This window comes from Belonocnema kinseyi, chromosome 1 (genome assembly GCF_010883055.1).
Source record: "Belonocnema kinseyi isolate 2016_QV_RU_SX_M_011 chromosome 1, B_treatae_v1, whole genome shotgun sequence".
Taxonomy (NCBI): domain Eukaryota; kingdom Metazoa; phylum Arthropoda; class Insecta; order Hymenoptera; family Cynipidae; genus Belonocnema; species Belonocnema kinseyi.
The window spans coordinates 111,904,859-111,923,252 of record NC_046657.1 but is presented as its reverse complement, the minus strand read 5'-3'; the positions used below and the strand labels follow the sequence as shown (position 1 = coordinate 111,923,252).

Sequence of the window (18,394 nt, the reverse complement as noted above, 5' to 3'; positions counted from 1 at the left end):
TTTGCTACTTTCATTCCCTGGGCAAATATTTTTGTAGTAAAATTGATATCCGTGAAAAGTGAAATTTTTCATATTTGAATCCGCCATATCTCGGCTATGAAATATCTTATCAAAAAATTAGGCATCGCATTTTGAAGGTAAAGAGTAGTTCTTTACGATGCCATTGTCAGTTTGTGAAAAAAAATTTTTTCGCGATGTTACGGGGCCTCGAACACATCAAAATAACGGGTTTTTGACCCTTTTAGGTTAGAATATCTCGAAAACTGAGGGTGATGGAATTTTTCTGAGGTCAGATTCGGATTCAGCGCAGGAAAAACCTTCGGGTATAGTAGGTCTGGTCTCTGGTTCTGAGAATTGTTGGCCTGTGTTATTCAAATAGAAGAGTTGAATATTAAACCAAAATGATAAATTTTCAACAAAGAAGATAATTTTATACTAGAAAATAGGAATTATCAAATAAAAAAGAAACTTTTTCAAACCCGTTAAAGTTTTCAGTTTTAAAATAACAAATTAAAAAAAAATAGTTGCATTTTTAAATAACGTGATGAAGTTTCTTCAACTGAAATGATGAATCTTTAACTTGAACAGTTCAATTAAAAAAAAATTATAACTGAAATAATTAATCTCTATCTATAATTATTGAAATTGTAACCAAAAAAAAAATGGATTTTCAAGCAAGAAGATTAATTTCTAAAAAAACACAAATTTAAAAAATAAATAAATAAACTTTCAACAAAGTACTCGAATTTTCAACTGGAACTGTTAAATTTTAAGTAAAAGAAAAAACCAATTTTCAATTCAAATGATGAATCGTCAAACAAAAAACTGTAGTAGTGAAGTTTGTATTAAAAAAAAATGAATTCTCAACGAAAAATGTAGTAAGTTGATATTAAAACAAAAAATATTAAAATTTTTAATCAAAATCAGTTAAATTAAATAAAAAAGACGAATTTTGAACATGAGTTGCTTTTTTGAATCATGAAAAATTGTTCGGTCAAAAGAGACAAAATTTCAAAAACTGTTGAATTTTCAAGAAAAAAGATGATTGCTCAAACTAGAAGATTAATTTTATACCATTAAAGAACGAATTATCAACAAAATAAATTAATTTTCAACCGAAAACCATCAATTTACAAAAAAATATAGAATAGTTAAATTTTCAGTTAAAAAAATTATTGAAAAAAAAGAATTTTTAAACAAAATTGTTGAATACAGTAATACAAAACTACTTTTACAAATGAGGAATCATTGTTATTCAAACTTAGATTGAAATTTTAAAAAATTAAGTACGATTTTCTAGAAAATTCCCTAACTTAAATTAAAATTCCCTTTCAAGTTTTCCAGGTAGGGTAGAAGCTCTTGAGTAAAATAATGGCTTGGCATTTTTTAAAATAATAAGCCACTTTAAATTCTCGCCATCTTCCATTTTTCCTTCAAAAAGCGCTTTTATTTAATTATCTCATTGTGGTTGAAAACTTGATTCGCTTTTTATTATATGAAGTTTTTTTATATCTTAGATTAGAAATTTAAAAAATTAAATCTACAATTTAAAGTGTGATATGCTCTTTATGTTACAGTAATTTTCACTGAAAATTAGTGTTTTTAAAAAGAATTTAATTATACAATTATGAAGTTTAGAGAAGAGGACTTGAAATTTCTAAAAATTTGAGGTTGTGATAATTTTTATCACCGGAAAATAGTATTTTATAACATAAATTATCATCAAGAATCCCAATTTTCAATAATTATAGGCTAGGTTAGCGTTCTACAATGAAAATAAAAATTTTTAACCTAAAAACTATGTTACAATTTAAAGATGAAATTTTTAAAAGAACTATTTACGCCTTTAAACCAAAGATTAGTATTTAAAACAGAAAAATCATATTTAGAAAGAGATTTTAAAATTTTGATCAGTTTCAGCGTATAGTTCAATTTCGATTAAAGGAAAAAAAAAACATTTTTCAACGAAAAAAGATGAATTTTCAAACAAGAAGATTAATATTTTACCAAAAAGACGATTTCTCAACCAAATAAATGTATTTTCAAGGGAATAGTTCATGTTTAACCAAAAAATGCACATTTTCTACCAAATAGTTGATTTTAAAACTTTAAAAAATCAATTTTTAATCATAAGTGGAATAGTCAAATTATCAGTGAAATAAAAATTTATTAAAAAAAAAAAAAAAAAAAAAAAAAAAAAAAAAAAAAATTCAACTATAATGATGAATTTTTGACCGAAATAGTTGAATTTTAAACTAAAAAGATCAAATCACAAATAAAATTATGAATATTTGATTCGAATACTTGAATTTTCCACGAAAAATTTGAATTTCCAAACAAAAAGATTAATTTGCTATATAGGAAAAAAAACGATTTTATAACAAAATACATGATTTTTTAACTAAAAAAGACAAATTTCCAACAAAATAGTTGTATGTTCAATTTGACGAGATCAATTTTTAACAAAATTGGACTATAGCTGCATTTTCATTAAAAATTTTTTTTTAACCAAACTGATGAATTTTTAACTAAAATGATGAATCATCAAGTGGTATAGTCGAATTTTAAATAAAAAAGGTGAATCTTCAAGTAAAATTATGATTTCTTAACAGTAGAATGTGGATTTTTAACTAAAAAGATAAATTTTTAAACCAATATTTGAATTTTGAACTTTAAAAAATATCAGTTTCAACGAAAACTGGAATAATTAAATTGTCAGTAAAAAAAACATGATTTTAAGCTAAAGGGATGAATTTTTAAGTAACGTGATGGAATATTCAACTAGAATAATGAAATTTTCAGTAAACATAAAAATAATAAAAAAAAAAAAAAAACAATTTCCAACAAAATAATTAAACTTCCAACTGTGATAATTAAATTCTCAGTACAAAAATTTACTTTTAGCCAAGGAAAAGACGGATTTTTAACATTCATCAACAAAATTTAGTTTTTAAAAAAATGGTTTAATTTTTAACCAAGTAATAAAAATTTCATTTACAAAAAATATGATTGCTGAACAAAAAATATAGTAGTTGATATTTAACTCGAAACAGATTTGATTTTTTAAATCAAGAACAGTTTAATTCAAAGAAAAAAAGGCGACTTTTTAAAATTAGTTGAATTTGAACTATGAAATATTTTTCTGTCAAGGGATAGAAAATATTGCCGACTGATAAAAGAAGAAACCCTGATTTTTTTAGGTTTTTCCCGGTACATAAAAATTCCCTAAATTACCATTTTGAATGAAATTTAGTTTTTCAAAAGAAAAGAGGTGAAAGGGTGAATCCCGGCTCCTTCTAGAAATATTAGAATATTTAAATAAAATAGATTCCATATTTAAATAACTAATCCTTTTTTGTTTTTAATTTCGGAAAATAATTTCACTTGCCTTCAATTCAAACGATTTTAAAGCCCTGTCTTCTCTCTCAGCTTTCAAAACCTCGCATTTGTCCAAGATCGCCTGCTTCGCATTTTCAACACACGCCGGTGTTCCCGAAATCTAGAAATTAAAAAATCCTTTAATCAAAAGGCTCATATCAGAAAATTTAAATATTAATCTCTAAAAATCTCGATTCTCACCTCGATATAATCCAGCTTTTGTTCCGCTGGAGAAAGTTTGATATGAACGTCGTAAGTTTCCATCAGTTCTCGAACGTCTTTTCCCTTCTGTCCAATTATCGAGCGATGAAGATCAAACGGAACTTCCACCTATTGAAAAATTTTTTTTTACATTTAGGACACTTCCAACGAATTGGAATAGCTACATTTTCAGTTGGAAAAATAATAATTTCCAACAAAATGAATCTTTAACTGGAATACATCAATTTAAAACCAAAAAGATGAATTTTCAACCAGGAAGATGAATTTCTATAAAAAAGAATTTTTAACTAAAAAAAAAAAAAACAAACAATAATTTTCCAACCAACAATGAAAGTTAAATTTTTAGTTACAACAATTAATTTTCAAACAGAGACGAATTTTTAACTAGAATGATAGAATTTGAATTTTCATCTAAAAAAGTTCAATTGTTAAACAAGAATTTAATAGTTGAATTACAAGTTAAAAACAATAATAATTTTTAAAAATAAAATATTAATTTTGAACAATAAAAAAATACTTTAAAAAAAATAGTTAAATTTGCAAGTTAAAGGTTGAATTTTTACTTGGAATAGTTGAATTTTAAGCCCAAAAGGTATATTTTTAACTAAAACGATGAATCTTTAACTAGTATTATTAAATTTTCAACCAAAAATTGAATAGTTAAATATTTAGTTAAAAAAATGAATGTTCAACCAATGAGATGAATTTGTAACAAATTCTGTTTATTATTATTATTACATTTACATTGTCAAAGAAAACGATGAATCTTTAGCTAGGATAATTAAATATTCAACCAAAAAGATAAATTTTCAACCAAGAGAATTAATTTCTAACGAAAAGAACGAATTGTCAAACAAAAAAGATATTTTTTTAACCGAAAACTGAAGCTACATTTTCGGTTAGAAGAAGAATAATTTTTAACTAAAAAAACAATAATTTTTAAAAAAGAAAATAATAATTTTCAAAAATAAAAAAATACTTTTCAAAAAAATAGTTAAATTTACAAATTAAAGGATGGAGTTTTCATTTGGAATAGTTGAATTTTAAACCGAAAGTTGAATTTTTAACTAAAATGACCAAGAAAATTAATTTCTAACAAAAAATACGAATTTTCAAATAAAAAATACAATTTTTGAACCAAAAATTGAATAGTTAAATTTCAAAAAAAATTACTTTCAACCAAAGAGGTGAATTTTAAACTAAACTCATGGAATATTCAACTTGAATAACTACATTTTCAGTTAGAAAAATAATCATTTTTAACTTAAAAAAAACAATATTTTTTAAAAACAAAATAATAATTTTCAACAATAAAAAATACTTTTCAAAAAAATAGTAACATTTGTAAATCAGAGGATGAATTTTCATTTGGAATAGTTGATTTTTAAACCGAAAGTTGAATTCTTAACTAAAATGACCAAGAAAATTAATTTCTAACAAAAAATACGAATTTTCAAATAAAAAATATAATTTCTGAACCAAAAATTGAATAGTTAAATTTAAAAAAAAATTACTTTCAACCAAAGAGGTGAATTTTAAACTAAACTCATGGAATATTCAACTTGAATAACTACATTTTCAGCTAGAAAAATAATCATTTTTAACTAAAAAAAAAAAAACAATAATTTTTAAAAACAAAATATATTTTTCAACAATAAAAAATACTTTAAAAAAATAGTTAAATTTGCAAATCAAACGATGAATTTTCATTTGTAATAGTTGAATTTTATACCAAAAAGTTGAATTTGTAATTAAAATGATGAATATTTAACTAGAATTATTAAATTTTCAACCAAAAATTGGATAGTTAATTGTTCTTTAAAAAAATTAATGTTCAACCAATAAGATGAATTTGTAACAAATTCTGTTTATTATTATTACATTTACATTGTCAAAGAAAACGATCAATTTACAACAAAACAATGAATCTTTAACTGGAACAGTTAAATTTTAAACCGACAAAAAATGAATTTTCAACCAAAATGGTGAATCTTTTGCTAAGATAATTAAATATTCAACCAAAAAAATAAATCTTCAACCAAGAAAATTAATTTCTAACGAAAAGGACGAATTTTAAAATAAAAAAGATAATTTTTTAACTAAAAATTGAATAATTAAATTTCTAAAAAAACAAGTTTCAACCAAAGAGGTGAATTTTAAACTAAAATCATGGAATATTCAACTGAAATAGCTACATTTTCAGTTAGAAAAATAATCATTTTTAATTTAAAAAAATATACATATTTTTTAAAAACAAAATAATAATTTTCAACAATATAGAAACTTTTCAAAAAATTGTTAAGTTTGCAAATCAAAGGATGACTTTTCATTTGTAATAATTGAATTTTAAACCAAAAAGATACATTTTTTACTAGAACGATGAATCTTTAACTAGAATAATTAATTTTTCAAACAAAGATTAAATAGTTAAATATTTACTTTAAAAAATTAATGTTCAACCAGAGAGGTGAATTTTTACTTTTTTAATTTTAATTTTATTAATTTTGTTATGGAATATTAAATGAGAATAGTCAGAATTTTAGTTTAAAAAAAAACAACAACAAATCTAATTTTCAAAACAACAGTTACATTTTCAAAGTGATAAATTTCCAACTAAAATGATAAATATTCAAATAGAATAATTTAATTTTCAACCAAAAATAACGAATTTTCAAGTAAAAAGGATAATTTTTCAACTAAATATGGAATAGTTTACTTTTCAGTTAAAAACCTTAATTTGCCACACAAAAAATGTTGAACCAAAGTGATATATTTTCGAATGAATTTATGAATTTTAAACTGTAATAGATTAATTTTTTAACTAAAATGAGGAATATTCAACTAGAATAATGGAATTTTCATTCAAATACATAACATTTTTACCGAGAAGATTAATTTCTATCAAAAAAGATGAATTTCCAATTAGAAAATATAATTTTTCAACAAAAACTGAATAATATAATTTTTTCTTTTCCTTTTTATTTCCGTCCAAAGTAAAGATGAATAATTTTCTTTTCTTCTTTTTAAGGGGAAAGGAGGGGAGGGAAGTATTCCTTTTTTTCAGATTCCAATGGGAACATTTTGTGGTGGTTGTCCAAATTTGGTCGTTAGATTCTTGATTTTATTTTCAGGAATTCTTTTCAAAAACTGAATAGTTAAATTTGTAGTTAAAAGAATTTATTTTCATCTAAAGAGATGAATTTTGAACGAAAATGCTGGAATATTCAATTAACATAGTTAAGTTTTCTGTTATCAATAACAATTTTAAAAATTTCAACATAATAGTTATATTATCAAATAAAGTGACAAATTAAATATTCAACCAAAAAGATAAATTTTCAACCAAGAAGATTAATTTCTAATGAAAAGGACGAATTTTCAAATAAAAAAGATATTTTTTTAACCAAAAATTGAATACTTAAATTAAAAAAAAAAAAAAAACTTTCAACCTAAGAGGTGAATTTTAAACTAAACTCATGGAATATTCAACTGGAATAACTACATTTTCAGTTAGGAAAATAATCATTTTTAACTAAAAAAAAAAAAAAACAATATTTTTTAAAAACAAAATAATAATTTTCAACAATAAAAAATACTTTTCAAGAAAATAGTAACATTTGTAAATCTGAGGATGAATTTTCTTTTGGAAAAGTTGAATTTTAAACCGAAAAGATGAATCGCTTACTTCGATAGTAATCGGGACGAGATCCAGCAGAGCTTGTTTGGCAGCTTCTGCCTTTTCCGGTAATCCAGTGATGCGAATTATATCTCCTGGCGAAACAGTCTCGACTGCTGCTTCTCCTCCATTTTCTCCGTTAACTTCTTCGGCCGGTTTCTCATCGGCTGTAAAATTGACGTTAACAATCAATTAATAAATTAATTAAGGGCTACTTTTGGTGGAATCCAAACCACCAAAGCAATGCTTTATAAAATTGCTTGCCATAAGTATCGCGATCGGGAATTTTGATTTGAACGTCAAACTCGGATGTGATGTTTTGAACTTTGCAGCCCTTGGCTCCCATGACAGTGCGATGGAATCTTTTGGGAATGATGCACTCGATTGTAACCATCGATTCCTAAATTAAAAAAAGGAAAAATATAATAAATTAAAAACACAAAGATTCGTCATATTATGGCAGAAATCGTAGGTCTCAGATCCACTTTAAATACAAAATATAGTTTTATTTTGTAATGAAACTAATTCTTAACATTTAGTTAATTCAATTTTAAAACGATGAATTTTTAATTTAAATGATTAATATTTAACTAGAATACTTGAAATTTTTAACCAAACTGATGAATTTTCAATCCACAAGATTAATTTAGACCAAAATAGACGAATTTTCAACAAAATATATTAATTTTAAATTAAAAAACATTAATTGTCAAACAAAAATTTAATACATAGTTAAATTTTTGGTTCAAACAATTAATTCTCCACTAACAGATACTTTTTCAACTAGATTGATGAATATTAAATTGGAAGTTACAAATTCAGTGAAAAAGCTACTAATTTTTAACCAAACTGATGATTTTTCAACTAAAACGATGAATCTTTAAATGTAATAGATCAATATGAAACCAAAAAGATGAACTTTTAATCAGGAAGATGAATTTCTACCAAAAAAGAAGAATTTTTAACTTAAAAAATCATTTTTCAACCAAACATTGAAGTTAAATTTTTAGTAACAAAATTAATTTTCAAACAAAGAGATGAATTTTTAACTGAACTGATAGAATATTCAACTGGAAATGTTACATTTTCAGTTTAGAAGGAATTATTTTTTAAAAAAATTTATATAATTTTCAAAAAAAAAAATGGTTAAATTTTTAAACGAAGTGATGAATTTTCAATTATGAATTTTTAACTACACAGTTTAACTGTCCAGAAAATAGTTTTATTTTTAATAATAGTTGAATTTTTAACTGAAAAACATCAATTTCCAAACAAAAATGAAATAGATTAATTTTTACTAAAACAAAAAAAAATAATTTTTCACCAAACTGATGAGATTAAAACTAAAATTATAAATGTTCATCAGAAATATTTGAATTTAAAACTAAGAAGATTTATTTTTACCGGAAAAGATGAATTTTCAACTAAAAAAGTTTATTTTGCAAATAAAAATTAAATAGCTTAATTATCAGTTAAATATAATAATTTTCAAACAAATTGATGAATTTTTAACGAAAATGATGGAATATTTAATTGAACAAATATTTTCAGTGAGAAAAATAATAATTTTGAAATAAAAAAAATTTCAACAACAAAAAAATAATTTAAAAAAAATAGTAACATTTTAAAATCAAAGGATACATTTTTAACTCGAATGAATCAACATCAACTCGAGCTTCAAACCAAGAAGATAATTTGTAACAAAAATGGTGAATCTTTAGCTAGAATAATTGAATTATCAACCAAAAATTGAATAGTTAATTATCAGTTTAAAAAATAATAATTTTTAAACAAACTGATGAATTTTCAGCTAAAATAATAGAACATTCAATTGGATTAGTTAAATTTTCAGTTAGAAAATTAATAATTTTTAACAAACAAAAAAAAAAGAATCCTAAAAAAAATAATTTTCAACAAAACTGATGATTTTTCGACTAAATGATGAATCTTTAAATTGAATAGATCAATTTGAAACCAAAAAAAAATATTTTTCAACCGCGGTTGAATTTTTAATAAAATTATGAATCTTCATCTGAAATAGTCGAATTTTCAACTAAAAAAGGTAAATTGTTAATAAAAAATTGAAAAGGTAAATTTTAAGTTTAAAGAATTAATGTTTAACCAAATAGATGCATTTTTAACTAAATTTATGGAATATTCAGCTTGAACTGTTACATTTTCAGTTTAGAAGGAATTGTTTAAAGAAAAATAATTTTCAAAAAAATTGGTAAATTTTCAAACAATGTGATGAATTTTCAATTAAAAAGATGAATCTATGAATTGAAATAATTATATTTTGAACCGTAAAGATGAATTTTTGACTAAACAGTTTAACAGTCTAGAAAGTAGTTTTATTTTTAACAAGATTTGAATTTTCTACAGAAAAACATCAATTTTCAACCAAAAATGAAATAGATTAATTTTCACTAAAAAAAAAAAAAAATAATTTTCAACCAAACTGCTGAATTTTAAACTAAAATTATAAATATTCAACTGAAATTTTTGAATTTTAAACCACGAAGATAAATCTTTTACTGTTAGAAAAATAATTATTTTCAACAAAAATAAAAATAAAAAATAATAATTAAAAAAAAAAGAATAATAATTTTTAAAAAATAGTCACACTTTCAAACAAAAGGCATAAAATTTCCACTGGAATAGTTGAGTTTAAAGACAAAAAGTTTGATTTTTAAATTATATGGTAAATCTTTAACTAAAGTAATTAATTTTTCAACAACAAATTGAATATTTACATTATCAGTTACAAAAATAATAATTTTTAAACAAACTGATGAATTTTCAACTAAAATGATGGAGTATTCAATTGGAATAGCTACATTTTCAGTTAAAAAAAAATAATTTTTAACAAAAAAAAACAAGTTAAATTTTAAGTTAAAAAAATAATCATTTTTAAACAAAATGACGAAGTTTCAACTAAAATGATGGATTATTTAATTGGAATAGCTACATTTTCAGTTATAGAAATAACCATTCTTAACTAAAAAACAATTATTTAAAAAAAAAAATAATAATTTTCAACAATAAAAAAATACTTTAAAAAAAGTTACATTTGAAAATCAAAGGATGAATTTTCATTTGGAATAGTTGAATTTTAAGCCGAAAAGATTAATTTTTAACTAAAATTATTAACCTTTAACCAAAATAATGAAATTTTAGACGAAAAATTGAATAATTAAATCTTTAGTTAAAAAAATTAATTATCAACCAACGAGATGAATTTGTAACAAATTTTGTTTAATATAATAATATTTGACTATGTAAATGTAATAACATTTACATAGTCAAACAAAGCGATTAATTTTCTACAAAAATGATGAATGTTTAACTGAAAGAGTTAAATTTTAAACAAAAACAATGAATTTTCATTCAAGAAAATTGATTTCTAACAAAATAGACGAATTAAAAAAAAAAAACATTTACAACCAATAATTGAATAAATTAAAAAAAAAAAATTAACTTTCAATCACAGAAGTGAATTTTCAACGAAAATCATGGAATATTCAATTGGAATAGCTACATTTTCAGTTAGAAAAATAATCTTTCTTCACTAAAAAAAAAAACCATTTTTTTTAAAAAACAAAATAATAATTTTCAAAAATAAAAAATACTTAACAAGAAAAAGTTACATTTGCAAATTAAAGGATGAAATTTAGACGAAAAATTGAATAATTAAATCTTTAGTTTAAAAAATTAATTTTCAACCAATGAGAGGAATTTGCAACAAATTTTGTTTAATATTATTACATTTACACTGTCAAAAAAGCAATTAATTTATAACAAAAATAATGAATCTTTAATTGAAAGAGTTAAATTTTAAACAATAAACAATGCATTTTTAAGCGAAATGGTGAATCTTTAGCTACGATAATTAAATATTCAACCAAAAAGATAAATTTTCAACCAAGAGAATTGATTTCTAACAAAAAAAGGCGAATTTTCAAATAAAAAAGATAATTTTTTAACCGAAAATTGAATGGTTAAATTAAAAAAAAAAAAAATAACTTTCAACCAAATAGGTGAATTTTTAACTAAAATAATGGAATATTCAACTGACATAGTTAAATTTGTAGTTAAAATGATAAATCTTCAACTGAAATAGTTCAATTTTAAACAAAAATTTCAACTAAAATGATGGATCTTCAACTGAAATATTTTAATATTAAACCAAAAGTCCTTTAAAATTATTTTATTTTAAACAATTTAAACGTCTTCGATTAAAAAAATCAAAAGTAGCCTGAATGCAAGACTTGAAATAAAATAAAAAAATCTTACCAATTCCTGAACAATTTCTCGCATGCGTTGTTTGGCAGCTTCGATGCATTCGTGAGCACCTTTTAAAGTAACCCGATCGCTATCAACTCCGGCTCTTGGGAAAGAAATCTGAACACCCCCACATTCATCAGCAATTTTATGCAAAACTCCCCCTCTTCTCGCGACAAAATGCCTGTGATGTTTCGGATCGATGCTGATCTCCCCTTCAGTTATATTGTCCTAAAAAATAAAACAGAAGAATAAGAAATCTTTTGAAATTAAATCTGTAAACAATCAAGGATAATAACACTAAAAAAATAGAACCCTTACTATTTCACTGATTGTTGCTTCGAGTTCAGCTTTGGCCTTTTCGACAGCTTCTTTTTTACCCATTATGGTAACCAATTCCTTGTCTTCATCTCTCTCAGTTGGAAAAATAATGCGAGCTCCCGTGGATTCTCGAATCTGCAGATTAAAATAGTGCAGTGTCACAAATTTGTAAAATACAGGATGACCGTTTTAATCACATGAAAAAATTTCCGGCCATTTCCTGGTTCGCAAACTTTTTTCACGTTTAATAAAATAAACAAATTTGAACTATAAAGCTAAACAATTTTACATTTAAAGAAGTCAAAACTGAGCTTCAAATCATTTTGAGAAACTTCAAGTTATAAATATTAAAAATTGTATGATTACATTATTGTTATAAACTGAACACTTCTCAAATTAAAAGTTAATTTATTTTCATTTTGATTAACTTAAAAATCCTTCAAAAGCTTCAAAATTTGAATTTAAAATCTTATATTCTTTAAAACTATGTAAAATGGAAAATATTTTTTACAATTTTGGAAATGTTTTTAAATACTATCTTAAAATTATATTTCATTGAAGTAAAAAGTCATTTTCAATTTTCCTAGGAATCTTAAAGAAAATGTTTTGTATTCTTTTGAAGTCTTTCATAATTCTTAAACCCCTTCCAAATTTTTTGTTCGAAATCTACAAAAATCTATATTTTGTTTTAAATTAGACACTTCGTTCACATTTTTTTAAATCATTACAAATTAAAAATTAATTTTGAATCTTTGCAGACCTTGTAAATATCTCTTCAACTTAGTCGATTTTTTTCTAGGAATTATAGATGTTCATTCAGGGTGGCCGTTTTAATCGACGAAATAAATTCCCAGTTTTTTCCCGGTTTGCAAACGTTTTTCAGGATCAATAAAATTAAAAAAATGGAACACTAAAGCTACAAAATTTTCCACTTGAGGTAATAAAAACTGAGGTTTAAATGAAAGCACTCAAAAGTGAAACTGTTAAATTTTGAACTTTTAAAATTGAAATTTAAGTTTTTAATTAAAAAATTTTGTATTCAAATGCTCAATAATTTACGCGTATGAAATTGGAGGTACTAATATTTTTCAATATAAAAAAAAATATAAATCCACGTTATCATTTTTAATTCTCTAAATTAAAAAATCAATCAATGAACTTTAACATTTTCAAAATTATATAATTTTAAGGAATTTTAAGCTTGAAACATCAAATATGGAAAAATTGCATAAATTTTAACTGAACACTTATTAAATTATAAATTCAATTATTTTCCTTTTAAATATTTTAAACATCCTTGGAAAAATTCAAAATTTTATGTCAAAATCTTGAGAAATCTAGAAGTTGTTTTAAATTTGTTTTAAATTTTTAATTATTTTGGAAATTTTGTCTAAATTTTTCAGAAAATCCTGCAAATTACAATTTGGATGTATAAATAACAATTGCACTTTTATTATTTGTAGACGAAATTTGAGTAATTTTAAGAGATATGTAGAAGTTTTTAAAAGATTCAAACTTAATGAACTTAATTCACTTAATGAATTCAAACTTAAGAAAATTTTAAATAACTTTTCATTATGAAAATTTATTTTAAGAGAATATTTAAAAAGTTTTTCAAAGATTTAAACAAAATTTTCAAAAAAGACAATTTTTTATCTTTTTAAAACTCCTAAATATCTCTTAAAATTATTCAAATTGTGTCTAAAAATGTTCATTTGTTAATTATAAATCAAAATTTAAAAATTTCACTTACAAATTAAGCAATTTTCAAATACAACAATTAAAATTGTAATGTTCAAAGTTTAAAGGCTCTTCGAAATTTTAACGATTCCAGGTTTTCTATGTCAAACAATTCAGTTAAAGATTCTTTACTTTTAAATATTTGGTTTTAAATTACTTGTCTTAAATAAAAATTCAAATATTGCTAAATATTCAATAATTCATTTTTTTTAATTAAAAATTTCAAATTGAATAGGTTAAAAATTGAATATTTTAGACTGAAACAATATTTTAAATTTAACAAAATCCTTCAATTAAGAATATATTATTATGAAGTTATTTTTAAGTTGAAAATAGTTCATAAACTTTCAGTCACACGTTCACATTTGTTTAATGACTAAGACTTTCTAATTGAAACCGTTAAAGTTTTAACGTTAAAATCTAAAAATTCCTCAATTTTGAACTGGTATAAAATCGTTTTGTCAATTATAATTGAACAATATAACAATTCCACTAATTATTTAAAAACTTTTAAAATCGAACGTGGACAGATTTTTCTTCTACAAATTTGTAAAATTCCCGGTCAAAAAAAATGCACTGTCATTTCCCGGTTTTTCCCGGTCTCAAAAAATTCCCGGTCCAGCGGCCACCCTGTTCATTATTTATTACAGATAAAAATTTAACAATTTTACTTGTAAATTCAATTTTTTTAAATAGAACAATTAAACTTGTAACGTTCAATGTTTAGTTTTGAATCTTTGATTTATAATTACCTGTTTTACATACAAAATAAAATATGTCAAGATAATCAGCAATTGTTATTTTTCTTGATCACAAAATTTCAAATTTTAGGCTAAAAGAATATTTTTAATTTAATAAAAACCTCGAATTATGAATATAATTCAACTGATTAAAAAAAAACTGTTGTAATCAAACTTGGAGAGAATTTCTGTTCTAAAAATTTGTAAAATTCCTGGTAAAAAAAAAAACAAATTTCACTGTCATTGGCCGGTTTCACGATCAAGCAAATTAAAAAAATAAAAACTATAAAGCTAAACTATTTTTCATTTGCAATAATTAAGAAATTTTAATTCAAAAAGTTGGTATTCAAATGGTTAATAATTTACACGTACAAAATGGAAGATACTAACACATTTCAACTTAGAACAATTTTAAATCAAATGTAGATAAACTTCCAAATTTTGAACTTTTATAAATTTTCATTCACATTATCATTTTCAATGTTCTAACTTTAAAAAATCAATCATTTAACATAAACATGTATATTATTTCAAGGAATTTTAACCCAGGGAAATCCAGAAGTTGTTTAAAATTTGTTCAAATATAAAATTATTTTTCAACAATTTTAAAACAACTTCTAAATATCTTTTAAACTGAATTGAATTTTTCCTACAATTTTTCGAAAATCCTAAAAATTGTAACAAATTTTCTTTAAAATTTGGATATAGAAATAAAAATTTAACACTTTAAAATATATTTACTGATTTTTTCCTACAATTTTTGGACAATCCTGAAAATTTTAACAAATTTCCTTAAAATATTTCAGATTCATTTGAAAATTTTGTTTTTAAAATATTCTCTTAAAATAGTTTTTCAAAATGAAAAATTAGTTTTAATTTTTCTATGAATCTTAAGAAAACGTTTTTATTCTTTTAAAGCCTTTCACAATTCTTATTGAGCTTCTAAATTTGATTTTTTCAATTAATTTCCAATTTTTTCAAAACTTCTAAATATATCTTAAAATAAGTCAAATTTTTTCTACAAATAGTAAATGTTTAATGTTATTTGTGCATCAAAATGCAATTATTTAATTTAAAAATTAAACATTTTCTAAATACAACAATTAAAATTATAACATTCAAAGTTTAAAAAAAGCTCTTCGAAATTTTAACAATTTCAGGTTTTCTATGTCAAACAATTAAGTTTCAGATTGTTTACTTGTAAATATTTGGTTTTAATTTACTCGTCTTAAATGAACACTATTGCTAAATATCCAATAATTATTCTTTTCCTTAATATAAAAAAAAAAACACAAATTAAATAGGTTAAAAATTGAACATTTTAGACTAAAAACAAACATTTAATTTAATAAATGCCTTTAACGTTAAAAAATTGACTTATTTTGTTGAAAATTCGTTTCTCTTTGGTACAAAATCCTTTAGTTGGTTAAAAAATGTAAGTCTTTTTTTACTTTGAATTCAAATATCAATTATAACAATTGTCGTTAAAAATTCAACTATTTGGTACGAAATTAAAAGGTTTTGTAGAAAATTAGTTGTTTTTTTTTAAATTGGAAATTAATTCTCGTAATTAAAAACATACATAGTCCATTTTTAAAAAATTTTTAAATGTAACAACTTAATTTACATCTTTTCAGAAACGAAAACAATATCTTCCAAAAATTAATCAAATATAATTTGGACTAACAGCAAATCTATTGTTCAAATTATTTAGTTAAAAATTTATGTAATTTGTTTAAAAAAATTATTTTTGGCAGAAAATTAAACTTCTTACGTTGGAAATTAAACTATTTAATAAAAAATTAAGCTTTTTTGTAGAAAATTCGTTTTCTACATAAAAAAGTAATCTTTTCGTTTGAAAATTTAAAGATTTGGTTACCAATTTTCTAATTTGTTGAGAATCCATCTTTTTTTTGTAGGAAATTAATCTTCTTGGTTTAATACTTTATTTAAATGAAAATTTAATTTTTATGATAAAAAGTGCATATTTTTAAAATTAAAAATGCTACTATTTGGTTAAAAATTGATCTGTGTTGGTTTGAGGCTCCAAGCTTTTTTTTTAATTTTAAATGACATTTTTTGTCAATATAGAGTGAAGCGATTAAAAATTTTGAATTGCAGGCTTTTAGGAAACAGACCTTTCTTATATTGGCACCGCTTTTGCCAATAAGGAATTTGTGATGTTGAGCCTTTGCACGAATTTCGACGGTGTAACTCGAAAGGAGTTTTTCGTTTGTCAGTTCCGTAAGTTGTTGTTTCGCTTTCTCGACGTCCTCCTTCGGTCCTCGAATGCTGACCTGTTTAAGTTTTTCTTTTTAATTATACTCGTAAAAAACTATCAAATTTATTCGTTTTTTCATTAAAAAGGAAAAAAAACATTTTCTTAAAGAATTAATTACAATTTAAAGTAACTGACCTTGTCACTTTTGCTTTCGGAAGGAGGGAATTTGATAGTAACTCCACCGCAGTCTTCCATTATGGATTGAATCAACTTTCCGCCGGTTCCAATAAGAGTATTGTAGAATTTGGGAGGAATCGATATCTCCTCAGTGACAGTACTCGTCTGCGAAAAAAAATATATTTTATTCAAATTTAAAAGCTCTCGATTTTTCAAAAGAGAAAAATTTTTGTACCAGTAATTTAAGCTCCTGAGTGTTGAAAATAAATGAGGAGTTAACTTTTAAGTGACACCACCATATTTCAAAAATTTTTAAAAATATTAAACATTTCTCAAAGAGTTTAGAAAGTAATAAAATATTTTACAAATATATCAAAAATTTTATTATTATTATTTATTAAAGGAATACACAGCATTGGACAACAATTTCACAAAATGTAACATATATTTTTTAAATGTTAATAATTTTAAAATATTTCAAATATTTTATAAATGTTTCAAAGATTTTTAAAAGGGTTTAAAGAAATGTCTATGTATTTTAAAGCTGTCTAAGCCTTTACCAAATTTTCATAAGGATTTCAAAATGAAAAAGATTAAAAAGTAAAAGATTTAAAAATGCATCAACGATTTTAAAGATTTCAAAAATATTTCAGAAAAATTCAAAGTATTTCAAAAGTTTTCACAAGGATTTCAAAAAAAAAAAAAAAAAATCAGATAAATTTCTAACAGATTCACAAATATTTTAGAAGATTTAGAAAGGTATCAACGATTCCATAAATATTATAGGAGATTTTAAAGTATTTTAATAGATTGCACAAGGATTGAAAAAAATTAAAGAAAATTTCAAAATATTTCAGAAGACTTAAAAAGATTTCACAACTGTTTCAAAAAATTTCAAATTATTTAACAAGGATTTCAAAAAAATGCAGATAAAGTTCAAACGTTTTCACAAATATTTTCGAAGATGTAAAAACGTATCAACGATTTTAAAGATTTTACAAACATTATAGGAGATTTAAAAGTATTTCAAAATATTTTAAAAGATTTGAAAGAGTTCAAAAGGATTTCAAAAATATTTTAAAAGATTTAAAAATATATCAACGATTTCAAAGATTTCACAAATATTTCAGAAGACTTTAAAGTATTTTAGAAGATTTGACAAGGATTTTGACAAATTTCAAAGTATTTTAAAAGATTGTACGAGGATTTTAAAACATGAAAAAAATATCACAAATATTTCAGAAAATTTCAAAGGATTTCAAAAAAATGCAGATAAATTTTAAAAGTTTTCACAAATATTTCAAAAAAGTATTTTAGAAGATTTTACAAGTATTTCAACAAATTTTAAAATATTTTAAAATATTGCATGATGATTTAAAGAAATTAAAGAAAATTTAAAAATATTTCCGAAAAATTCAAATTATTTCTAAAAAATTCAGATAAATTTTAAAAGGTTTCACAAATATTTTATAAGACTTAAAACGGTATCAACGATTTCCCACATTTCAAAAATATTATAGGAGATTTAAAACTATTTTTAAAAATTTCAAAAGGATTTCAAAAATTTGCAGAAGATTTCAAAGTATTTTAAAAGATTGCAGTCAAAAGGTTTCGAAAATATTTTAAAATATATCAACG

The 18,394-nt window shown here is 22.6% G+C and overlaps 1 protein-coding gene across 2 annotated transcripts in view; it reads right to left on the bottom strand.

The window, feature by feature from the left end:
- Nucleotides 1-18,394, bottom strand: part of LOC117176530 (vigilin) — a 75,135-nt gene that overhangs the window by 27,119 nt on the left and 29,622 nt on the right. For both annotated transcript variants that reach the window (XM_033366793.1, XM_033366788.1), the window contains 8 exons: nucleotides 16,775-16,921; nucleotides 16,497-16,655; nucleotides 11,879-12,013; nucleotides 11,570-11,788; nucleotides 7,541-7,676; nucleotides 7,286-7,443; nucleotides 3,580-3,708; nucleotides 3,389-3,499 (listed from right to left, as the gene is read on the bottom strand). In XM_033366793.1, the coding sequence (XP_033222684.1) occupies nucleotides 3,389-3,499; nucleotides 3,580-3,708; nucleotides 7,286-7,443; nucleotides 7,541-7,676; nucleotides 11,570-11,788; nucleotides 11,879-12,013; nucleotides 16,497-16,655; nucleotides 16,775-16,921 (1,194 nt within the window). The remainder of the gene's footprint in view (nucleotides 1-3,388; nucleotides 3,500-3,579; nucleotides 3,709-7,285; nucleotides 7,444-7,540; nucleotides 7,677-11,569; nucleotides 11,789-11,878; nucleotides 12,014-16,496; nucleotides 16,656-16,774; nucleotides 16,922-18,394) is intronic.